Source organism: Mycteria americana, chromosome 2, assembly GCF_035582795.1.
Source record: "Mycteria americana isolate JAX WOST 10 ecotype Jacksonville Zoo and Gardens chromosome 2, USCA_MyAme_1.0, whole genome shotgun sequence".
Lineage (NCBI taxonomy): Eukaryota > Metazoa > Chordata > Aves > Ciconiiformes > Ciconiidae > Mycteria > Mycteria americana.
In genome coordinates, this window is record NC_134366.1 from 142,942,135 (window position 1) to 142,968,255 (window position 26,121).

The 26,121-nt window shown below is 42.5% G+C and overlaps 1 protein-coding gene across 1 annotated transcript in view; it reads left to right on the forward strand.

Moving 5' to 3' along the window:
* Positions 1–13,308, forward strand: part of STMN2 (stathmin 2) — a 43,481-nt gene extending 30,173 nt beyond the window's left edge. Inside the window, exons 3-5 of the mRNA XM_075495734.1 lie at positions 83–255; positions 10,121–10,312; positions 13,170–13,308. Coding sequence (XP_075351849.1) covers positions 83–255; positions 10,121–10,312; positions 13,170–13,229 — 425 coding nt within the window. The 3' untranslated portion in view covers positions 13,230–13,308. The remainder of the gene's footprint in view (positions 1–82; positions 256–10,120; positions 10,313–13,169) is intronic.
* The last annotated feature ends 12,813 nt before the right edge of the window (positions 13,309–26,121 follow it).

Here is a 26,121-nt window from a genome sequence, read left to right on the forward strand (position 1 = left end):
TCTACACTAACGTTTGTGCTGCTTCTCTCCTCAATACCACTGAGGTATTGAAGGGCTTACCATTTCTCCCTTTATCGTGCAGACATGGAAGTGAAACAAATCAACAAACGTGCCTCGGGCCAGGCCTTTGAACTGATCCTAAAGCCGCCATCTCCGGTCTCAGAAGCACCACGAACTTTAGCTTCTCCAAAGAAGAAAGAACTCTCTCTTGAGGAGATCCAGAAAAAGCTGGAGGCTGCAGAGGAGAGGAGAAAGGTATCTTTCCTTAAAAAAATGCCAGTAATTAGACCTGACTTAGTGTACAGAATAACAGCCAAGTTTCCTGTCCTTTGGTTTGCTTTCCATTGCCGTCACTAACAGTGGCCTGCATGGACAAAAATTATTAACACGTTTAAAGAAACAAATGAGTTTATTTTCTTTCAGCAGCTTGCAAACAAACCTCACTGCTTTTGATGCTTGGGAAGCACGCATCACAAAATACAGATAGCTTTGGACGGGAGGCCCAAGTGGGTTCAGATACTCATGCTTACTGTGTGATTGTAAGCGGTCATTCAGAGCATCTATAATAGTTGCTGAAAACCAGTGCAATTCTTCTGGTGTCTAAGTTTAAGAGATGGATGTGCAATTCAAACAGCTACCGTCTGCGCTACAAGATCTTGACTCCTTGTAGTGCCCATGGAAATTACTCACAAGGTCTGCCTGAGGCAGCTAAAATGTCTTATTTATGCAGTATGGAGGCATGTCAGCCCCGAATAAAGAGTGTTCTGGATCATTCACCACAGACTTGGATGAAGATGCTAGCATAGCACAGCGACTAAGGAGAGGCATTTCTAGCAGACAGGCTCTAGTGCTGGAAGTTGGCCTTATAGGGTTATCTTCAGACTAAGTCTTCCCTTCTTTATGACCTTACCAATAATGGTAAAACCCTGTTTCATAAGCAGTAAGTTTGTCCCATAGGGTTTAGAAGGGTTGTTACACCTTCTTTGCAAAGGTTAGTAAAAATGCAGGGTGCATGCAGCAGGAAGTCCACATTAACTGTTTATTTGGCTTTCATCATGACTGATGTGTTGAAGAGGTCTTTTATTTGCTCTCAGTCAGAGCTAGCTCAGATTGCCTTTTTTTTTTTTTTTGCGGAAGGTGAAAGGCCAAATTCCACATCAGGTAAGTCGGAGGATGACAGGTAAAGCCAATGAGACACTCACCATTGCCAGCCTGAATTGCCAGTCTGAAAATTAGCAGTGTTCTGTACGGGCCCAGTGTTTATGCTGTGTTGCACTACTTCAGGAAAGTCATGGCTGGCTGCAATGGCCACAGAAAACTCAAGATGTGGTAATATGTTGTCCTGGTTAATCCATGTTTCCTTTCGCTATGGCACAAAAGGAGAGCCACAGAAGCCAGAGAAGCCTCAGGAGCCATAGAAGGACTTTCTGTGTCCTTCATCCAGGCAATCAATGTTATTTTGTGGCAAATCTGCCTGCACCAGGTAAATTGGAGTTAGAAACCCTTCCACCTGCTCATGGAGTCCCTGGTAGAGTATACCTGAAAATGAAACAAGCTTAGGTGTCGCTAAGCCTTTCATTTTTCTCCTAAACAATGTGATTTGTTACTAAAGCTGATGTTTACAGAATTGTTTCCAGATATGGACAAAAATGTATACAGAAGTCCAAGGACAGCAGATATGCCACAGATAGCACATGGAGCAGCTCCAACAAAAGCAGCTCCATTCTCCTTTCATTCCTGTCAGGTCAGGTCAGGGTCGCTTCCAAGAAACCCAGTGGAGTGATTACACTGGTGTATGGTGAGATCTGAGTCCACTGAAGTCAGTAGATCTGGATTACTGGCAGGGCCTTAAAACCTGGCCCTCAGTATTGATTTGCAGTGAAACCTGACTATTCTGGACCTCATTAATTTGAACAATTATTTTAGGTGAACACCAAAGTGTTGCCACATTTGCCAGTTCTGCTGCCTTGCTAACACAAGACTCTGCGCTTCTAATGCCCACACATTAGCACTATTGCTTCTTTCAAAGAAATATGTCTGCCAGAGTATTCGTTTCAGTAAAAGGACATGACTGTATGTGAAAGGAATATGCATTTGCACTAGCACCTGCCCAGAAGTATGAGCTTTCACACACCCAAATGATGATGATATGCCCCAAAGACTCGATCTGTGAAGTGCCTCTGTACCGAGTACAAATACGCAAGTAAAGATATGGACACAGAATGAAATGGCAGCAATTAAGAAGCCTGATATTATGCATATACTTAGTGGGAAATAGAAATTGAATGTCCCAGAGATTTCATTTCATTGATTTCATTACTGTTCATTTCTTCCTAAAGAAAAACTCATTATGCAATAAACTGGTAATCAGTGATAGCAATACAGACACCTGCCATTTCTTCCCCTTGGTGCTATATTCATTTTGAATGAACATATAACTGAGTTATTTCAACAGACAAGATCCTCCACATCAGCATTGCAGCAGAAATTGCTGGGAAAAGAACAAAGAACAGAGCAGAAAACTTCATTACCTCACTATTAAAATCCTTGATCTCAACTATTGCCTTCATTTTTGGCCTGAAAAAGAGTATATTGCAGAGAAGGATAAAAAGCAATCACAGCAACAGAACATCTTCCATAAGAAGATAAATTAAATAGTCCACTTTTCAGCTTGGAAAGAGACAACAGATGGAAGATAAGATAGAAGTCTACAAAGTCATGAATGGTAATGAGAAGATGAATAGGAGCAATTATATTCTGTTTCACGCAATCCAAAGGGGACAAAACACTCAATGAAATCATCAGACAGCAATTTCAAAATAGAGGGGGAATCACCTTTTCATGTAGTGTTTAATCAAGCTGTATTTGTTATCATAGACTATTTAGAGATTATTAAAATATTATTTATTTTAAAAAAATAATAGCAAAATTGATAGAGCACTACCTTGTAGGAAATGATTATATGAATGCAGCCTCTGGTTCAGAAAATACGTAACTTGGTGACCGCTGAAAGCTAGGGAGATATAGAGATAGATAGAGAGAGAGATCTCAAGGAAAGGACCAGGCAGATTTGCCCAACTTCATCTACACTTTCCCTAAGCATCTTCCACTTTCTGCTGCTAGACAAACCAGACAGACTTTCTGATATCCAGCATGGCATTTGTTCTCATACTTTTCAATCTATGTACAACAGCTGTCAGGCATGACCATTTTAGATCGTGTCCTTCCAGCACAGTTCTAATTAAAATCAAGTATAACTAATGGATGAGAATTGCCTTTTTGGAAAAAATACTAATTGATTTCACACTGTTTAGGAATTAGGTTCTGCTCTGTTAATTAGGCAGTGTTCATTAATAAATTTTCAAACTCATGAGAACATCTACAGCAATACATGTACTTCAGCAGTCTCCTGCTTATGCTGTTTCCTGTTTATCATTGTTGTCTATTCCCTTATAAGCTTTTACAGGGCTCTTTCTTTTTCTCCCCCTTTTTCTCTACCTCACTTGACAGTCACTGTGGCCTCATACTCTCAGACCAAACCGAGAGTTTCACCTGAGGCATTTTTTCCTTTTGCACCACACAGTGAGACCCATTTGGGCTAGTTACAGATTTGTCCTTTCCATTTATAGAATACTCTTTACAGCATGTCGTTATTATCCCATTATTTTTTTGGCATATGTGTGCTATATTTTCCCACCTTGGTGGATAATCAGAAAGATCTTTTCATCCTTCCCACTTAAGAAATTAGAGCACAGTGACATTGTAAGCAGCAGAAGTTTATTTCTTACAGAACCTTTAACATTTATTAATTTTTATCCATTGGCCTTGAATGTTCAGCTATTATTACACTTGATGTACAGACTTCAAGAGCCATATGTTGAATTAATTATATATCTTTATTGCCCATGTTCAACTTACTAGCATAAAAATGAAACACTAAAGGGATGCACATTTCTACTAGATTTTGGATTATGGGAGAGAAATCGTATGTAATTAAATCCTCTTAATGGCTTTGTATTGGGATGAAATTGAATCAGGCTCATCCCTAGTGCTTAGTGCCACAAAGAATGCAGGAGAACAGTCATAATTTTTAACTTTCATGCTGTTGGATATAGACTTACAGCTACATGAGTTTTTAATACCATTGCTATGAAATGCTGCACGATAAGCCCCCCGTGCAGCCTAGCCTGGGCAAGGCTTTCTGTGCTCCCTGCATCAGGCAGGCAGCCCGGGGCATCTCTGCCAGCATCATGGCCACACTCTGCATCGGGCTTCAGCGCCCAGCTCGCTGCCCCTTTGAGCCAGCCCCACAGCCTGCCCAGAGGCACTTCTTAATACTCTTGATCCATCTCTCCTTTGGCACTGGAAAAGCCGCTCGTGCTTTACCACGCGGTACAGCAGGCTGTTGCGGGAAAAGGCTTCACCAAGGCGGGGAAGGCAGCAGAGCTGGGGGACAAATGCTCCCTCCTAGAAATTGTGTGGGACCTACAAAACTGCTGCTCCAGGCAAGAAGAGAGGCAGAGAAGGCATCAGCACCTTTCCTGGCAAAAGTGGAGCTTTTTTTGTTCTTCCAACTCATTCCTATTCCCCTCCTTGGTTTCCTATAATTTGTAAGCAAGCAGGCTGGGAGGGAGGACAGGCGCTGCCCAAGACATTTGCCTCACGTCTTGCCCATCTACTGATCTCCCTTTCTGTTACTGCTGGCCCTCAGCTGTGCTTGTGTGGAGAGGGAATACAGCATGAAATGCTTTTCTATGTAAAGGTCCCAGCAAGATGTGTGGAATCAGGAACCAGGTGTTTCTGCCCCATTTTGATTTACACCATAGCGTTTCCATACATGGTGCTTCACCCCTAATGTTTACAAAAGATAGCCAAAACCGCAAGCCACTCCTCAGCTCCTCATCCAAAAAACGTAAGCCTATGGGATATGTACCCACAGGAAGATGCTTGCTACCAGCTAGGAGAGGGTTTGGTGTGAGGCACAAAGGTCTGTCTCAGGGCACGTGGAGTCATGAGCAGAGACAGCAAACATCCCAGTGCTGGCAAAGCTTCTCCCCACAGTCTGCCATGGGCTTTGCTGCTAATGAACAATCGTAAGACAAACTGATCTTTATTAACTTTAAAATGCCAAGCCTCAAACTGCAGCAGATCAAGAAATGCCTCATGAGCAGGTAGGGGAGCATCAGACAGAGGGCTCAGGTGGGACCTCTTGCATCCCTCCAACATGCCTTGTTCACCCCCGTGGGTCACCACCCTGAGAACAGCAATTTTGTGCAGTTGAGGAAGAGAAAGTGAGGGGGTTTTTGTTTCACGTTGTGGATGGGCTCTTTTTTTTTTTTTTAACTCTTCTTCATGTTCTTTGTAGCCCTGACCCAAAGCTCCACTGGCAGGCAGGACAAAAAAAAAAAAAGATTCTCATCCAAATGCAAGCAAAATTTTGTACCATCTGGTTTCAGTAGAAGCAAGACTTTAGCTATGTTTACAGCTCAGATGTCTCTGGCTCTCCTGATGTATGGCCATTTCAGTCCTCTGCTCTGTGACCCCATGGAGCAGGAGCATCCCCCTCTTTTTTGTGTCTCTTTAGACTGTCATTGCTTTGAGAGAGGAGCTGCCTCTCCCTGTGTATTTGCACACTGCCTGGAACAATGAGTCCTCACAACAGCCTGAACAGCTGCTAATGTAATACAAATAATAGTACTCCCAGTGAGGAATAGGATGTAACCATACAGAGATTTGAAGAAGCCAGTGCCATGAGTGAGGTCTAACTTGAGTCCATTCCCTTGCTTTTATATGGAAAAATCCCAGCCTCAATTCCTTCCCCTGAAAACATCAGTATTTCAACTCACCATTTCTTTCTGATTCATACCTAGGCTTCACCCTGGCATTTACATTGCAGTAGGAGCCTTTAATCCTGTCTTCACATTATGTTCCATTAATAGTATCTCTTAAATACAAAGTACACTGAAGAATATCAAGGTTAATGCAGCTTCTGCTGAACAATTTCATTTTTAAAAGTCCAGCCAGTGAATGAATGTGTTATGAAAGTGGAGCTCTCATGACTGGTAGCGTGCCTCATACATCCTAGTACCTAAGAATCCTAGTAACTAAGGTGAATGCATTCAAGCTGAAATTCCCAGTTTAAAAGCAGTTGTCTGAGCCCATTCCTTGCTTAAAAGTAATCCTTTAATTTTATCTCTGCATAAATTACTTCAATATTTGGATGTACATGTCGAAGAAAAATAGATAAATGTGAGAAAATAAAGCACCTGTTACTAAGATAAGTAGAATTTTCTTCCTGTGAGTAATAATTTAAAAATACATGTATCTTCAAAGCCAATTTCCATAAATAATTTTGCTCATGAAGTGAGTGTTTAGTTGTCTGCATCTATCTCTGGCCAGCTAAGTATGAGATGTGGATTTCCTTTTGAAGCACTCATCTCTGAAAACTGGGGGTGCACGTGAACCTTTACAAATATGACATGAATATCATAGGAGTTTGCCTGCATTAGCCATCTTTTTAGCACAGCAATACATTTCTAGGAGCAAAGGTATCTGTACCAGGAATGTTTTGCAACATTTTTACTCCTCCACATCTAGCATTAGATGCTGCAGCTGTAGCTGCATTGGTTATGCCTTGTTATATTTAAGAAGTCTTCTGGATATTCCCCCTTGAGTATTGCTTTTTCCTTTCTCCACCATTTCATACTTTTCTCTCCTTATTAATCTTCTTTATCTTTCATCCCATTTTCAGCCTTTTTTACTCATTGTCTCACAATAGCTGTACAAGAAGTACTTACCGTAAGCCATTTACAAGTGTGTTAGAACATGGACTATCAAGGATTTGAAAATATCCTTTCCAGCACTTCAAACAACACAATGTTGAAAATAAACTTGGAATAAAAACTTCCTACATATGTTGGAATCCTGTATCAAGACCATGGGAGTCCAAGCGCAGCAGTTAAAAGCCAACACAAACAACAAAGGGAGTCTATTGATCCCAACCCCCCTAGGTATCTGGGGTCATTCGTTTAGCCATTTCTGGATGTGTAGTAGACTTTGAACAGACAGGGCGGACAAGTTCTTTTGCCAAATGTGTTGGAAACAGAAAAACGTTTGACAATCCAGTACAAAAACATACCAACTGCCTTCCAAAACTGTCGTAAGAGGATTTCAAAAACGGTCTGAGCACCAGGGAAACAGGCAGATGCACAACTGGGGTACAATGGCATTAGAAGAGGGACGTCAGTCTAAATGAGACTCTACCCTGTGGATGTTTTGTGGTGGGGAGGTATTTTGAACCTTGAACATGTTGAGTGAGGAAAAGGAATGCTGTTTAAAGGCATATCGTAAAGGAAAATCACACTAGGGGTGTGCAGGCAGTTCCTGAGGCCTGGTTTATTTTTCATTCAGACTCTTACTGGTTCCAACACAATTTGCATCCAGTAAATACTGAATCAGAGTATAAGGCTTTTCTTCATTGTTATGCATTAGTGGACAAATTACTTTTGAATGTGTTGTCTGCCAGCGTAGCCTCCAGAACTATGTGTACTTTGATATGGAACACTCATTTTTCACTATTCTCCTGGATTTATGATAATAAGTAGTTCCAGAAGGCAAAGGGCTTGAATGGAAGAAAACAAATCCTGAAATATGGGCAAGTGCCCCAGAGTCTCAAAGGCGTTTTGCTATCTCCTGTTGAAAGCCAATGTTCTTTTCAAAAGTGCTGCTTATAAGCACAGTCCAAATCTTACTTTTTATTATAGCATCTCCATGGGCCCTGGATATGTCCTTGGAAATGTCTGTTTACCAAATCTGAAAATGCTTGATTTTATAACACATTACATGTACATATTTAAACACCATGAAATGTTAGCCTTCCAAATTAACAAGTGACTTCTTGAACGTTTCATGGGAAAGGACATTACAATTAGTATCATAGTATCTTTTCCATTCAAATTCCCAACAGGAAGGGAAATAGATTCTTAGATTATCAAAGTTACTTTTAGATCACTTAAACAAAGGATTCACAAAATTCGTATCAGCAACCAAAATTTAATGACAATAACTTTTCCAAAAGTAGATGAAAAGTTGACATTGAATAGTAAATTAAACAGAAAATGCAGAATAACTTCACAAACAACTGGTCAAACCGAGTCACTCAAGCTGGTCCAAAAATGGTAAAACAAGATGAAGATGTTCAGTTATTTCAGTTTTACATTGTACAAAATCTTTCAAAATAACTTTTTTACATTTTGAAAGTCTACGGTTAAAGAAATGTTAAATGCTAAGTATGTGAAATCAAATATTTTGCTTCAAAATACCTTTTTCTAATATGATTATTAAAATTATTAATGCTTTTGTTAAACTTATGGGGCTTTTATGATTTTTCAGTTAGTCTACAAATTTCCTTCTTTGCCCAGCTCTCTTTCCCTTTGGCTCATTCTCCTTCCATTCTCCACCAATGAAACTCCCTCTGCTTTTTGCCTGTCTGGGGACTTTTTGTTCCCATTTGCAACACCTTTTGGCCTACACAACAGTTATTTTCTCTGAATCAAAGATCTGAAAAATGCTTGCTCTATTACCTGTTCAGCATATGCTGTAATGGAGGTAAGAGCAAGGAGGAGCCTTTGTAAGGTACCAACCATTTCAGGAGACCGTGCCCATCAGCAAGTGCTCCGGGGAGCACAGTTTGAGAAATGACCCCTTAACTGCAACCAGGCCAGAGGTGAAAGCAAATGCATTAAGTGGCCAAGATGGATGAAAGTAGCTTTTTCCTCTAATCTCAAGCAAGCCATTACAGCCTTGCAAAGTTTTACTCCAGTGTCTTGCTGCAAGATGTTCTGCTTGGCTTTTGCAGCCTTTTCTAGAATCTGCTTAATTTGCCTCGTCAGTGCATTTGGCGTTACGTGTATCTTATCTTACCTTTGTTAAAATACTTGTTTTCTCCTCCTAGTTGATCTCGCTAATGTAAAAGAATTGCAGCCTTTTTTACTCCGTTTAAAGCCACATGATAGAATTTAATAGGATTCATTATCACTAATTGTAGTTATTGGTTAAAGCCCTTAATTTAGGCCTTAAACTAATTCATTATTACAGATAACAATGGCAACAGTGCGTTGTGATCTGCACTGAAATACACACTTAGCTTCCCAGCACCGTATTTCATTCCCTGATTTCTGTTTGCTTCTCATGCTCCTTCTAATTTATTTTATCCAAAAGCATATGATGTTGTTTATCATTTCCAAATAACCCCTCTGAAACATATTGTCTTTTCGACTAGACTTGCCTGGAGGATGGGCCCAATGCGGCAAGTTCTTTGGCTTCTCTCCTAGGATTAGTGAATTCATGTTAGTGATTTGATTTAAAAAAAATAACCAAGCTTATGCTTCTGAGCAATGAGTTTACAAAGACGAATAACACAGTATTGCACATAGGCTGCATCCATTTAATTCCTACCTGCAGTTTTCATCTTCCTTGCAAAATTTGAATTTTTAACTAAAAATAGCTTTTTTGTTATTTTCTATAGAATAAAACCCTTTTTTCCCTTCCTAATCAGTGAGATGAAGCCAAACATAAATATCATGGGAAAAAACCATTGTCTGAGTTGATTCTGTCTGTCTTTCACGGCAGTAAATTTCAAAGCCTGTTATTAACTATTGAATCACATTAAAGGATAGTCCTACCTAGGTGAAAAATGCACCTCTTCTGTGTTGGCAACCTCCTTTTTAACCCTGCACATTCCTTCAGTCCCCAGTCCCATACCTCTACAAATAAAATGCTCATAGCTAATAGACTGCAGCTGTCAGAGGTTGAGCAACCACTGCAGTAACCTAAACAACCCAGGGCAGTAATGCATGACAGCATTTCTTGTTAACAGAAGTGCTTCAGACACTTCTCTGCTGCTGCCTCAGGCACATACATCACATTTAGCCAGTGCCTCTAAGCCCCTGGTATTGATGCTAATCTGGTTTATACACAGAAGTGAGCTTTCCAAACAACGCATGTAACAACAAAGCAACGAACTTTACGCAGTTTGCAGACTCAGTGAACTGTTGCCCTGTGGGGTTTTTTTTGCTCCACATGAGTATTTCATTTCAGCCACATGTCTCTCTGTTTCCAGTCCCAGGAGGCCCAGGTGCTGAAACATCTGGCAGAGAAGAGAGAACATGAGCGAGAAGTGCTTCAAAAGGCTTTGGAGGAGAACAATAACTTCAGCAAAATGGCAGAAGAAAAGCTGATACTGAAAATGGAACAGATCAAAGAAAACCGTGAAGCTAATTTAGCTGCTCTTATTGAACGTCTCCAAGAAAAGGTAACCACACCATCACTCCTCACCTTAGACTAGAGAGGAAAATCTAATCAATATTTTGAAGAGATGTTGTGGGTAGCTCCTGTCTCAGTTCCTACACTTGAGCAATTTTTAAGTCAGAGCTCCTGATGCCTATCTAAACCACCACTCACTTTTGAAAAAGACTAAACATCTATAATGGCACAATCACAGAATGGTTGAGGTTGGAAGAGGGCCCTGGAGGTCATCGCTGGAGGTCCAGCACCCCTGCTCAAGCAGGGCCACCCACAGCCGTTTGCCCAGGACCATGTCCAGATGGCTTTTGAATATCTCCAGGGATGGAGACTCCACAATATCCCTGGGCAACCTGTGCCAGTGCTCGGTCACCCTCATACTGAAAAAGTGTTTCCTGGTGTTCAGAGGGAATCTCTTGTGTTTCAGTGTGTGCCCATTGCCTCTGGTCCTGTCACTGGGCACCACTGAAAAGAGCCTGGCTCCGTCCTCTTTGTACCCGCCTTCAGGTATTTATATAAGATCCCCCCTAAGCCTTCTCTTCTCCAGGTTGAACAGTCCCAGCTCTCTCAGCCTTTCCTCATAGGAGAGACTGAGAGATGCTCCAGTTCCTTAATCTTCATGGCCCTTTGCTGGACTGTCTCCAGAGAAAGGTTGATCTTCTACCTTTTAAGAAGTGCTGTGAACAAATGAAGGATCACGTGGTTAGATTTCGACTTTTAAGAAAAGTCATTGATGAAATCAAAGAGTTGTCATGTGTCTGTAGTTCTTGGTTTCTCAGAGGAGAAAGACAAGAAAATACGGGAAAAAAAATCTTTCCTATACATCAAAACGGGCTTGTTCTTCCATAAGTCTTGCAACTAAAAGAGAGTAAATTTTCTTTTGGAGATCTTTGGTACAGTCAGAGGAAACAGGTAAATCACAAACCCCGCCATGCAGGACCAAGTGTGCCCTTCTCCAAAACAACCCTTCCACACAAGAGAGGGAAACATGCGAATAAAGATTTAGAAGTGTTAAGAAAAAAATAATCAGTCCTGCATGAGTGATCACTTGTTTCTCTCAGTGATGAACTTTCTAATATGTTAGTAAATTGACTAACAAAGAAAATAGCTCTCAGTGGTTTTCAATGAGATCTTCTCCATAAGCACCTCTCTTTCTTTGTTGGAGACAAAAGTTTCAGAGAGCAGGAAAAAAACAACAGAAACCAAAGGATGATGTTACAAGTGACTACGCAAACAGGCTTAAGAACCGTACCCAGATTACTTGACGTTTTTGCGTTAGATTAATTTGCAGGCACATATCCCAAAGCTTATGAGAACAAAGGGAAAAACCTTGAGGCCCAAAAGGAAATGGGAAGGACAGCTGAAACATCTTTTTGTCCTAGGTTAATGTTAACAGACTGTTAAGTCCCATTTCCACACCAATATGATGGCATATATGCATTAAATCCAAAGAAGGCTTCTGAACAAAGATGGCAATAACTCATTTGGCAACGTTTGTACAGACCGGTAATTAAAAATTGCATGACTATACAGTTTTGCCAACACAAAATGGAACTGTGAATGTGCAGGAAAAGAAGTAGTGAGATATCTGGGTCCAAATCTTCAAAAGTTACACAGAACTGTGGACGCCCCAAGGTTTTGGTGGCTAGAAGTTCCTACAATCAAAGATAACTTCTGTATACTGTAGTAAACAGGAGCAAGGAACAAGTCCATATAAAATCTAGCATTCAGAATTATGAATCTTATAAGAAATTGTGATTTACAGAGTCAGCTGATGCAATAAGCTGTCTTGGCCTGTGATCCATGGTCCAACTCAGACAATAAAAAGATAACTGTTGGCTTCAGTGAATTTTTGACCATAAAAGACCCTCTAATGCATTGAAATAACTAGGGAGTGCCTTAATCTGAAGTCAGCTGGGGATGGATGTTTGCTTCTGTAGTCACCTTGTGCTTGTCATTTGCTTGTCTGGGTTTTTTTTTCAGTGATCAGACACAAGAGGTAAAAGTCTGATAGTTTGACAGCTGAAAGGAGAGAGGCATAAACCAAAAACCCGTAAACCCACAAGCTGCCAAAAGTAATAGTTTTATAAACACCCCAAGTAGAACATTCCTAAATTCATTTGACAGCTGTTGTTCCTGACCTCAGGCCCATTTCCACAGAAGTATCTGAATATACAGTGGCTAAAATAAGTCTAAATTACTTATGACTGCTTTTGTAAAAGGGAAGACAGCATGGCTGGAAGTGGACAGAAAGGCCTAGCAGTGACTTTTGGTAACCACGTCCCTTCTCCCATCACAGCCCAAGAAAGAATGGAGAGGACAGCTAGCTTCATCGTTGTGTCTAAGGGGATGTTTGAGATGTTCAGATTGACCTGTCTTGGTGGAACTAAATTCTTGGACCTTTATCTATGGTTCCTAAATGCTACAGATAACACAGTAACTAACACTTCTTCTGCATACAGCGTGCAAGCAATTAATTCAAGCCCACTCATCCTTCCCTATATTTAGTTTAACATCTAGGAATTCAAAGAGCAAATGTGAGCACGTGGCACATTTTATGCCGTGCAAGCAGCACCTCTCTATGTGGGCCTTTAAAATGAAACTCTCTGAGGTGCTGAGGATTATAAGGCCATATCAAATAAAAGACTGAGCTCCAGAGCATAAGCAGAATGTAAGCATCAAACATGCCTCAGGCTGGTCTGGTAGAGGACATCTCTCCTGAGCTGCATCCTTTAAAGGTGGTTGTGCTGTGAAACAAGTTTTGCACAAGCATCAAATGCACAACCTAAACAGGTTGTCATCAGGACGCTCCCTGGGCAGGCAGAATGAGAAAGAGGTTTGATTTTTCCCTTCTTGATGTTTTCCAGGAGAGGCATGCTGCAGAGGTCCGTAGAAACAAGGAGCTCCAGGTGGAACTGTCTGGCTGAAAACAGCAATGGTGGATGTGACCCATCCCCACCATTAGTAAACTTCCCCTGCCTATATTATTATGGATCATGCGATATCAGTATGGGAAATGTATGACATGGTTTAAAAAAAAAAAATCAAGAACTCAATAAAAAACTTTAAAAAAGAAACAAAAATAAAAACAAAAACAATGCGGTCTCTTTGCAGAATGATTTGCTTGATGTTTAAAAAACTTGGATCTTATTTTGTAAATACTTACATTTTTGTTAAAAAATACAAGTATTGCATTATGCAAGTTATTTCATAATCTTACATGTCCTGTAACAGGCTTCTGATGTTGTCTATTTCCACTCGGTTGAATTTGCTGGGTCTGTTCATTTGAAGCACCTGACGTCTAATTCCATTCCCTGCGACTTTCATTCCAACCCACCACGAGGTCAGTAGTAGTTCTATGGTGCTAGAGACCAGTCATTGCCTAATAACCTAGACCGCTTTGCCATCAATAAGCTTTGTTGGAACAGTGACTACATCACAGGTATTGTGACTTCACCTTCAGCTGTCCGAGACAAAAGGCTCTTAAAATGTAGTTTCTTCAAATGCAACTTACGCTACAGGCCTCTGTAGTGTGCTATATAATTGAGGTTAAATCAGCACGTGCAGTACTTGTTGCTTCTGCTTTTCGAGGTGAGAGGCAACAAATACAGTTGTGCAACAGAATGAAAGCAAGTGGGAGCAGTTTGAGGCACATTTAAGAGGCGCATTGTACCCATCAAGCTATGACAAATTCTGGATGATGCCAAACAGCCATACAAGTGCTAATTGTAAAGTGAGCTTAATTCACCACTTGAAAATTTATTGATGGAGCAACTAAAAGCATCAAGTGGCTTTATCTGTAAGTGCCATGATCTAGGATACTTATCTGATGCTACCACATTACATGTGTAATAGTACAAGAGGCTACCAAATATTTCACCTGGAACCCATGAGCCAGTTGTTACCTTTTTTTTGACACTGCTGACTTCCATTCATCATGACCTTTACTCTTCAGTGTTAGCCAACCCTACCTAGTGACAGACATCTAGGGCTAAGAGGGCTGAAGCAGGAGGAATGACTAGACAGGGTGCTTGTGCCAAGTACAGTATCACCAAACCTAACACATCGTCCCCAAAATAGCTGCAGTTTTGAAGTTGTCCCTACCCCCCTGGAGGTTGCTGCCTGCATATTCTACTCTTCATTAGTGCTATTTTCCTGTATGTCATTGTGAGCAAGCTGTGATTAATAAAGAATTGGGGTTCTGTGAACTGAAAAAGGGCTTGTCTCTTCTCTCGCTCAACTGCTTCTCTGACATGTGCCCCTGTGAGGTGAAAACCTAATGTAGTCCTAAAAGCATGGAAATGAGACTTAAATAAGGCCTATTAGCAAACCAAGCTTATTTCTCTGCTAATACAGGACTAACCCCTGCTATGTGTTTTCCAGTGCTTAGGCTGGTTGTTTTTAAAGATTACCGCATAAACTGAGCCTACAAATGTGACCTCTAGCACTGAGTTCATTAAAAAAGAGAACTAGCTACACACACATGCACATGCACCCCTTAATCCTGACTCAATATTGGGAAAAGAAAGGAATTTGGGGAAAGAAAAGTGAATAACGTAGCTCTGGGTACATACATCGATAGCTGCAACAAGATTCTGGCTGTCAACACACTTGATTTTCAGGCTAAAAGAGATTCATTTACAAGATTTATGGAAAAATACAAAATTGCTAGGGAAGCTGCTGAGCTTCAGAGCTAAGATACAAAATTGGATCTGACCCCATTTAGAACTGGACAGGTGATCAAAAATTACCTCTAGGATTAGTTTGCTGATTTAAAGTCATGAAAGTGGCATCATTTACTTGCTCTTTCGGAGAGATGGGCCAAAAGCTCCAGATCTGCAACAGTCAGTTTCTGACCCATGCAGCCTATTTTATTTCAGAGCCAAGTTATGTCGCTGGAAGACTTGGCCCACAGTCAAAAAGCAGCAGAAGCCGATCCAGGCGCAAGGCTGCAAGCTCAGCTCTATGTGCAATGAGCTCTGTACCACAGAATGAGAGGACTACTCCAGCTTGTTATGGCAGCTGGGTTTCCTTGCCTAAATTCCTTGTCTTTCTGGCAAAATTACCAGAAGTAAACCTGGCAGAGAAGCCAAACAGCAAACTTTGAATCTGGCTGTCATGAGCTTGTTTTTGAAACAAGCTTGTTTGTTTCCCCTGCCAGCCCCTGCCTTGCTTGTTGCCAAGCCTTCAAAGTTTGTATATTGCTTTAAGCCCCAGTAAAATAGGTCATTCAGTCAAGCTTGTATTTCAATTTAAGGTCCAGGATCTTGGTTGGAGGGCTACTGGATTTTGGGTTCATTTCCCAATGGCAAGTCAGTTACAGTTTTCCCCCTCCATTGACTTAGCAAGCTCTGGTCATGCTTCAAGCCCTTTTCCTGATTGTCCTACTGGCTACAGTTGCTCGGAGAACAGGCTGAGGACAAAGCTCTGATGCTGAGGCCAAGCAGGGCAGCCTGCCTTGCCTCCATGGGGCTAAACTCTCTTCCCCCACAAACGAGGGTGTCCACATCCAAAGTGCCAGTTGGGATGGTCCCTGGCACATGTTCACCCCCGCACAGACCTGGGCATTGCCTGGGAAATGCTTCTCCACAGGTACCAAGACTTCACCAGGGATATGAGTGAAGAACAAGACAGTGTGAGCACAGTGTGAGCACTGTTCATTTTATTAAGGTATAGCTATAATTTGAAAGCCTGTTTGCAAATGCACTGCATATTTAATCTATAATAGCAAAAAAGAAGTATCTGGAGAGCTGCAGCATGGCCATTTCCTTATATTACTCCTGTTCCCTTATATTATTTCCTTATATTTTGCTTTAGTACTGCCTTCCTAGCTCCTCCCTGCCTGTGCTAGCAAAAGCGTATTGGTGCCATGGGTCTATTGTGGACTTACAGATTAAAGATCTCCTTGAAAAGTAATAAAATATCCAAAACACCCATTTTTAAAGTATTACCATTCTGGCTACTTGAAATATCTCCGTTTATTTTTTAATCCAATGACAAGCGGCGTGCTCAGGACTTTTAGATTAAACGAATTAGGCCCCGTCTTTGATTGACTGTAGATGCACACGCTGTGAGCTTTGAGCAGCTGATGCTGCAATGCAGAGCCTTTTCCTTGGGCTGCCCGACACCTCCCGAAGGACAGGAGGGAGCCCGGAGCGCGGCGTTGCACCACGCAGTACTCCCTCCTCTCACTGCGGTACCCGACGGCCCATCCGCAGGGCAGAGCTGTGCAGCACGACAAGAACGGCGCTTCTGGCCTGTGGCTTCCGCAGGTCCCAGGGTTGCCCCTCCGGGGAGGGCAGGGCTCGGTTTCCTGTGAGCTAACCCAGCAGTTATGTCAAGGCTGCCACGAGGAGACTGCCCGAGTAATCAAACGGGAATGATTCAAACCTGTCACACTTCACGTGGTCCTACCGAAGCCACAAAATTTATGCTCAAACCAAGTCAAACATTTCCAACGTGAGGAGGTTTGGATATAGGGTTTAAACCCATCACTGATCCAGAACGTGAAAACAATGCCTTTTTTTCCCTTTGTTATCACGCTTCTTGTCACGTGGAGGTGTTTTGGTTTTTTTTTTAATGACTGGAAGAAAATCCTAACCCTTCTATAGCCAAATAGCAATGTCTGTCTGTTCCTCCACTCCAGGATCCCCAAACACGCCACTGATGTACAGCAACGTGCTACGCACACACGCACAGAGTTGCCTACCTCTCTGCCTTTCAGCAGTCCTTTCAGAGGGACGGGCTCTGTGATCCGTGTAGGAAAGAGCTTTACTCCCAGCACCTTAAACCATACAGAGAAGAGAAGTACTTCTCACTCGTCTCCCAGAGGGAGAGGGACATGGTTTAAAAACCTACATTTAGGACAGCATGAACACCTTCTTATCCAATGGTTGCCAGACCACATCATGTCAAATCAAACCCTCTCATCAGGTTTTTGGTGGAGAGAAGAGAGGATTGCACAGGAAGAGGCAGGCCCTACGTCCATCTTGCAGCACATGCCCCATTCTTTCAGCGGTGGAAGGAGGCAGCGTCCACCCAGCAGAAGGGATATTGCGAGGGAGGTAGTGGGAGAACTTCAGAGAATCTTTCCCATGCCTCAGGGCTGGTGCCGCAGTGATGCTGGTGCAATAGTGCCATGCAGTGGTCGGTCTTCATAATGGGGGTCTTTAAATACACCAGGGACTGCAAGGATTTCTTCTGAAGGATATCCATTTAGTCTGCTGCACGGTTTACACTGGGTCTTTATATAAGGTAGATGGTGGCTCTGAAATCTGAAGACTGAGTCCAGGCATTTTCAAGTTTAACTCCACTGTAACAAGTGGCACAACCACGGATAGCTGTAAGACCAAAAAGGGCTGATATTTTTGTGTGGAACAAGGAGTAGCCAGAATTACAACTATTGCAACACCACCATCAGAAACTCTCATGACTATGAGCATATCTCAGTAATGAAACTTCAAAAATGTCTAGAAAGCAACAGATAATACACAGCAGCCAGCTCAGAAGAAAGACCAAGGACATGATAAAGGCAACATGAGAAATATAGGGAAGAGCAAGAAAAGCTAGCATCAAAAACCATCAGCAGATCAGGAGCTAAATGAACCATGAAACAACTCTTACATTTGAAAAGCAGACTTAATCTCCCAGCAGAGGAGAGAGGATGGTCACCCTTGAAGCTGTCTCCCTTGAGAAACACTGAACTCTTTCTCCACCCCACCCCAATACTTGGAACTAGGGCACAAGACAGAGGAGCCTAAAATCCAGCCTGCAGTATATATGTAAAGGTAACCCATAGCTCTGTGAGCAGCAGAAACCAGAGTATGCTATGGACTCCGCATGGATTAGGGGGGTTTCCAGCGTACAATAAAATGCCGGTGCTTCAGCCATTCATAACGTCAGTGTTACACTGATGCTCTGATAGCATCTGAGCTTTAACTTTTCCTCTGGGGAAATTAATGGAGGTTCCTCTTTCTACTCAAATGTCCACAAAGACCATAGGAATGCATATAATTGATAATTACTTAGGGAAACATTCACCTTCTTCAAGTTGACAATGTCATGTCATGCTCCCTTTCTTTTGGGTGGCAGTAAATAGCTGCTGAAAAATGTCTTCCTACTGTAACAGGTTGGCTTTGGTCAAATGGGTTCCAGAAGAAGAAGCTCCTGGGCAGCTCCTGAAGATGGAGGACATGAAAGGCATTATCCAAGATACAGCCCAGACAAGTGTGATATAAGGAAACAGCCAAGATTCAACTTAAACTTCTTTTAGCTATTATAGTTGCCACAGACTTTTAAAAAAACTTTGGAAAACAAGTACACCATAATAAAATACATTTTAAAAACATTAACTCTTAAAATCTACAATTTGCCAAAAAGTCTCTTAGATAATAATTTCCACAGGTTCACAAAAAATCCCCATGTACAACTGCTTGTGACCAGAAGAGGGCAAGCTCTCATTATTTAACAGGCAACTACAGATGGTAAGTTTTACTTGGAAAAGGCTGTCAAGCTGTGCTCTGTCCTGAAATCCTACTTTAGAGCATCGTGTGGATTGATGTTCTGTATTTGCCCTAAAATCTGGATTTGGGCTGATATCAGCATAAAAGATGGTACTTTTTCTTTGGGCAAAATTCATTACTTTGGCTAGGTTTCCATAAGAATACAGCACAGGGCAGGCATTGTATAAGAAGGTAGCCGTATGAATAAACAGGTTAAAATTAGCTGCTCTGTTAGTCTGGCGTTTAGGCACTGGTTCCTACCCCCCAAGGACTCTGAACCAGCCCTCCTGAGTGCAGGATGGAAGCAGGAAAACCTCACTGCTTTTCAGCCAGATTTCGAGCAGGCTAGGAAAGGGTGATGCTCACAGCAGAAGCAACCAGACTCGGCAGCTGGGACTTCCCTTCCTGCACTGTGTTTTACACTTACACATTTGCAAATGATGAAAAAACTGGTGGAGTACTGTGGCATATGAACAGCTCTCAGTGAACCATGAACTGGTTACCTGGATTGCAGATTATCCCTGACATAGGTATTAGCTCGGGAGCAGCACCAGATAAACGCACGTCTTCTGCCTCCGGGGACAGGTTTCGAAGCAGCATAGCTGCTTGCTCACAAAACACAGCCTGTGCCTCAATTAACAGTTTCTGTTAGACCTTTAGATGTCCCCACGAAGGGCCAGCTCAGTTTTCCTTGTGCCATGCTCCTAGGACAACCTACCAATGCTGGAGGGAGCCTGACTTGACCCAGCCTGCTGTATCAGCTCAGGTCCCTGCCTGCCCAGCCACAGCCAGCAGCAGAGCTTTGGGGGAAGGAGAAGACATCCCCTGGGTGCTGCAGGGACGGAGGATGCTGCCAGCTGCCACTGGGAGACAGCAGAAAATGCAGCAGCAGCACCCAGATTGGGGGAAGATACAGGCAAAGTTGGGGGTGCCGCTTCTGCTTTGAGTCCCCCCCGGCCCTGGGACCTCAGGAGGGGTCCTGTGGGAAGGGTGCTGTGCACGGGGTCATGGGCCGTCCTGGGAGCTGCGCTCTGCAGCCATCCAAGATGCTCTCTAGCACTGACACCTGCGTGGGTGTGTGGCCCTGTGCGCCCCAGGTCATCAGCCTTGGGCATTACTTGCGTGTCCTGGCCAGCTGTTGGCTCCATATTAGAGCTGACTGTAGAAATTAGACTACTTTTTTATTTTTCAGTGCACTTTTACCCTCCTGCTTTATGCAATAATCAAATGCTTGGGCTAGTTTTAAAAAAGTTAGGTTTTTTCTATGAAAGGATTCATGATGCCTTTTGAAGGCAGGCAGGCAGGCATCTCTGTTCTCTCAGAAGGCTACCTCTGCAGCTTTGATACAGCTCATCAGCAAACCAAGCTGGAATTTACAACGTTGAAATTAGAGAGATTCTTCCTCATTATTTCCCATTATTTTTATGGTTATCCAAGGTTGCCAGTCTCTCCACATCAAGGCCAAAGAGATACTTTTTTTCTTTCAAAGCTACCTAGTTGTGGAGGACTAGGAGGAGACAATAAAAATAAGAGAGCCACCTAATATCATTCTTCCCTACCTAATCGCTTTACCAAGAAGTTGATAACCTAGACATCTTCCAGAGCTCTGGAACACGGAGAGTTCACAGTGTTGCCAGGCTCACTCTTGGCCAGTGCAAGCTGCTGCTGTGCCTGGCAGGCCCCAGGCAGGGCTGGGGAGTCCCACGTTCCTACCAGGCAGCCTGCACGCAGCTACGCTGTTTGGGCACTGCGATTGTTTACTGAGACACGGGCTGTTTGCACCGTTTGGCCTCCATGCCGAGGCATGTTTAATGCTCATAGGTGGAACAAGTGGTCCCGGCTATACAAAGTCCTTTGCATTGCGCAAGGCATCTGCTGGCTCCATGTGCAAGGATGTATCCGAACAGCCCTAAGCTCCCTGGCCTGGGCTCAGGGCTGGCTGAGCTCAGGCAGCTTGCGAAGAGGATCTCCCCAGCCAGCCAGCTCCGTGCTGGGAGTCCCAGGACACGCCAGTGCAAGCGCTCAGCTGCTGTAGCACGGCTACGGGGGCTCCAGCTCGCTGCCGGCTCGGCTCAGCCGGTGCGGAGGGCAGGCAAGGCCACCATGCCTGAGCAGGTCTCTGCAGACCCCAGGCTCAAGGAGAAGCTGGCACTTAGTCCTCCAACAAACTCTGGCTCTTTTTTCCCCAGCACAGCAGGTTCCCCTGGTCAAGGCTTCCCATGTTGTGGTTTCCCACTCTTCCTGCAGCCAGGCTGGCTGCTCCTGTCTTTTCCTACTACAGCCCAATTAGTCCTTGGGGTCTTTTGTGAGTATTAAAGCGGACTTGATTCCCTCTCTCCTCCAGGAGGCACTGGGTAAGTCCAGTCAGCTGCTACAATGCTGAGGCTGACTCCCAGAACCACTTGACCACCTCCTTCCCTTCGCTGCACCTCTCCACCGAGACCTCTGCCAAAGGCGGATAGGAAGGGAAGGGTATGGGCAGGACTTGTGGGCCTGTCCTGTAGCTCTGAGCAGGGCTCCCCAACACAGTGACCAATTTTTCAAGCTTTTCCAGACTCCTCCTACTGTTTCCCACTGAATTAAGCAAGTACCTAACTGCAAAAACGATGTCTTGCAGGTTTGATTAATTCTTCATCTTTTGAACCTTCACTTGCAAGAGCAGCCGCACTGGGTGAGACTAGGTACCCATTTGGCCCAGTACTCGGCTGCTGCTGGTGGGCAGTAACAGATGCTCGAAAATGAGTATAACATCAGCACGGACACATGGTGATGCTTCTCCAGCCTCCAACAATAGGCACTCCTGAAGCTGCCTGAGTAAGAATTACTTAGTACAGTTAACATCCCTGATGGATATTTTCTTTTATTAATATCACTTTTTGAGGCCAATGCAAACTGCTGCTATCCATAACAGCCCATGACTGTGAGCTCCACAGGTGTTTGATTTCACCTGGTAGTGGTGTCTGCTATCTGCTACATCTTCAAGCAGCTCATCAGTTCTTTCAAAAAAAAGAGAGACAGGCAAGAAACTTTGAATTTGTTGGCAAAGAGGGGAAATTTACTGGACAAAGTTCTCCTGTTCCTCCAGACCAGCAGCTCCCCAACTCTCTGAACCCTACTCACCCACCCCTACTGAAACACCAGCATGAAGGCAGACTCATCCTTCAAAAGTACAGTTTGCTCATCTAGATGTTCCCAAATTATTCTATTTCTTCCCAGTTTAAGCAGCATAACTCTTGAGGATCAGCCTGTTTTAACAGACATGCTCCACAGTATTACACAACGGATGTACAGATGTGCCCCCCCAGCCTGCACAAGCCAGCTCCTGTTCTTGGCAGTCACCAGCCAAAGAGTAGTCCTTCCCCTAAGGAGAGGGTCTCTCTCCATGCGGGGTCTCAGAAGTGGAGTGGCTCTTCTGACTCACTGGAAATGGATATTCATGCATAGTTCATATTTTCAAAGCTTCTGGCCTTGGGTGAAAAGCTGCCACATGAAAACCCTCCTAGCTAGCACAGGTCACCCAGAGATGCCACTTCTTACTACTAAGCATGGAGCACTGTCCCAGATTATATGGAAAACTGGAATTTTTTTCTGTGTTTTAATACTGGAAAAATTAATCTCTTTTTATTTGGACCAATAAAATATAGGGAATGTTTTTTCATCTTCCTATTTTACTCCTTTCGAAGAGAAATTAGATTTTTCTTAGTTTGGAGGAGAATAATTCCCTACACTGGAAGGGGATCCAAGCTTTCCCCTGTCCTGTAACACAGGAGGACCACCATGCAGTTAGATACTATTTTACCTGTAGCATTCTATGGATTCTTCAGGCAAAGAGAGAAAAGCAAGAGGTTTCTAAATTGAAGATAATTGCTTCCCAGGAGAATAAAGCACATAGGTGTAGCTTGTATCTCTCCTTTTTTCCACCACATTTCAGACTATTTTCCAATGGACTTAAAGGCAGGACAAAAACAAGAAATCAGCTAAGTATTCCAGCTTGCTAAAGAGCTCTGTATGCATTTTGTAGCTCTGAAGTCATATATCCAGCATAGGATGATGTACAGATCTGGAGTGTAAACAAAAATAAATGTTTAAAAAAGAAAAACACCGTGTTTCTAAGCAGTATATTGATTTCTGCTGAATGTAGTATTGAGCTTTCCCTCTCTGCAGTGGAAATCAAACACAAATACTCTTGGTGCTGAATCCCAGCATAGCTATACCCATAAACTTAATCTTTCTTTGTTTGTGTAACATGGGAAAACATGATCTTTCTCCTTATTCTGCTCAGTGATTTATTTGTTATTCTGGTGTTAACGATGACTTATTTTCTTTCCACTAGCCCTTTAGTAGAAGCTATAGTTGAGTGAAAGCACAGAAAAGCTTTTGCTCAGTGCATATTATCTCACTAAGAAAAAGGCTTAAAACATGCTTCGCATCTTTGCATCACTATGAAGGCAGTATTGTTCTTCAAACCACCACTAAGTTTACAGTGGTCTTAGAAGAAAGCAAACAGAAATTAAATATGAAATTATCTCTATTATACTTGGCCAGACAAGGGCTGGCTGAAAATACAGCTGCAAGTAGCTAGGGCAGTTGCAGTTTTATTCAGCAGCTGGCCTTAGAGAAAGACTATGAATTTAAGATATCAAAATGCCTAAAGAAGAGTTGGAACAACTCTACAATTTTATCAGAATTAGGTAAGACTCATGAATCTTGCCATCTTGAGGGCTATTTCTGAGAAAATGCCTGGAGGTGGAGATAAATCGCATCGATGAAGCAACAGACTTTAGGAAGACAAAAGCAACTGGGTATGTGGGTGATACTATGAATATGCATGGTATCCATTGCATTGCATGAGGTAGCTGCTACACGTCAACAGAGGTAACCATGTCAGTAACTGCCAATACTTTATTAAATGTAAAACTGAGGAACAAGTCCACTATGAAATTACAAATATGGCACTTTCAATAGCAAGTACAACAATCAGCCTGCTACTGGAGAAACCATTAACTACATATATTCGTAAGCTTTGGGTATGATATGCCACCAAAGTAATACCATCTATGAAGCATTAACAACTCCATATGGAATCATAAAATTATTTTCACATAATTATCAAAAAAGCTCCAGCAAAAAAACACCCTCTGACGAGAGGGCCAGCAAGGAGGATTCTTCATGCAGAAGAGGAGAAATAGTCTATAGTCCTGCACAGAAATGGCCTCCTCATGAACTGGAGGCCCCCTGCGAGACACAGAATGGCCACTCCTGCAAGCAGCAGGCCAGGTAGGTACACGGTTCTGGTGAAAATATCCTGCATTCAGGTAGCTGCAACCGCCCAGACCACCACTGGCAGATTTTAAGTTGCCTTTGGAAAGTTGCTGGAAGCATAGACACTCTTCCTATAAACAGTATTAAATTCAAGACAACTCAAAGCAGAAATTAAAGCTTCTCTAATTTTGTCTTCTCACCCACACTTTGGATGACTCACATGCTACCTAAGAGGCCCTTAAGTGGGCCTCTCTATGACCCAAATCCTCCAGGCAACTGCCCTAGGTACCATCACAAGCTACCCATCCTCTGAGTCAGCCTGTGCATGGCACTGGGCTTCATTTGGTACAGCAGTCATAAGAGAACGTGAATCCATGAACTTCTCAAGTGCTATTGAACGTCTCAGAAAGGACACCCCCCCTTACTACCAACTGCTTAATATTTTCTGGCAAAAGAGGTCTCAGAGGCCATGGTAGAGAAAAATATATAAAGGAGAAGCCAGACAGTTTCTAAAATGTGTCTGGTTTACCCCATCTTCTGTATTTTGTCCATCATAGCATAAAATAAGATAATACAAGTCCTGGTAAAAGTGTTTCATGGCAAATGCAGGTCATTCTTTGGGATTTGCACGAGGCCGTAAAGAAACATAAATAACAAGGTAACACGTCATTTTGAGTGTTTGGACCTCATTAATTCACATGCGCTTCTTGAAACAGTGCAATGCTTACCCTATGGAAACCTGTTTAAGTCACATACAAGAAATTGCACAGAATCCAATACTTGTTGTCAAACTGAAGAAGTGTTTTACGTTGTGAAGAATTAACTTTGCCTCTCAAAAGCCAGATGTGGATCTGCAAAATTACTTAAGGATAAGTTTCTTTCCTTTTCTTTCCTGTTAATCACAATCTGATTTACTTAAACGAGGACCATTTTCATGGATTCTTAAAAGAGAATGGATTATAATGAAATGGCTGTGGCATTCTGAACATATATGGAATTCTTTAACTGGAAATCACTAGTAAGTTCTGTAAATGTTTTGTATTACATTAGTATTTAATTGGTTTTGATCATTCATGTTTTCATCCCTGAGAGAATATTGAATGAATTTTTGCTCTTGAAACATTATGTCAGTTTTCATTATTCTAAAGAAAAACTGATGGTCCTATAACAGTCACAATAAATACATCCTCAAAGTAAAATCTTTTCAGTTATAGATTTAAACCTTTGCATTTTGATCATACTTTAAAAAGCACACACTTTAAAATTAACTGTAAACTCCATAGAAAAGGACAAAATAACACTTAAGACGTGGTCATTCATTTAATCTTTGCATGGCTAATAAAGGATCTGACCTCAATATTCACTAATACCAACAGAAATTTGTTCCACAATGTCAGTAAATGTTGAATCAGGCTCCAAATAGGTCATTCAAAATCTCATAGTTGAAAAGCTGAGTCATTGTAAAAAGGAAACATTTAGAGTCACTTTACTAAATAAGAAAAGGCATGTATTATGGCCCTTCAGACAACATCCTCTTTTTATCTGGATACCATGGCATAATTTTCCCTAAAATCACAGAATCACAGAATTGTATAGGTTGGAAAAGACCTTTAAGATCATCGAGTCCAACCATAAACCTAACACTACCAAGACCACCACTATACCATGTCCCTAAGCACCTCATCCAAACGTCTTTTAAATACCTCCAGGGATGGCGACTCAACCACTTCGCTGGGCAGCCTGTTCCAATGCTTGATAACCCTCTCGGTGAAGAATTTTTTCCTAATATCCAGTCTAAACCTCCCCTGGTGCAACTTGAGGCCATTTCCTCTTGTCCTATCACTTGTTACCTGGGAGAAGAGACCGACCCCCACCTCTCTACAACCTCCTTTCAGGTAGTTGTAGAGAGCAAGAAGGTCTCCCCTCAGCCTCCTTTTCTCCAGGCTGAACAACCCCAGTTCCCTCAGCCGCTCCTCAGAAGACTTGTGCTCCAGACCCTTCACCAGCTTCGTTGCCCTTCTCTGCACACGCTCCAGCACCTCAATGTCTTTCTTGT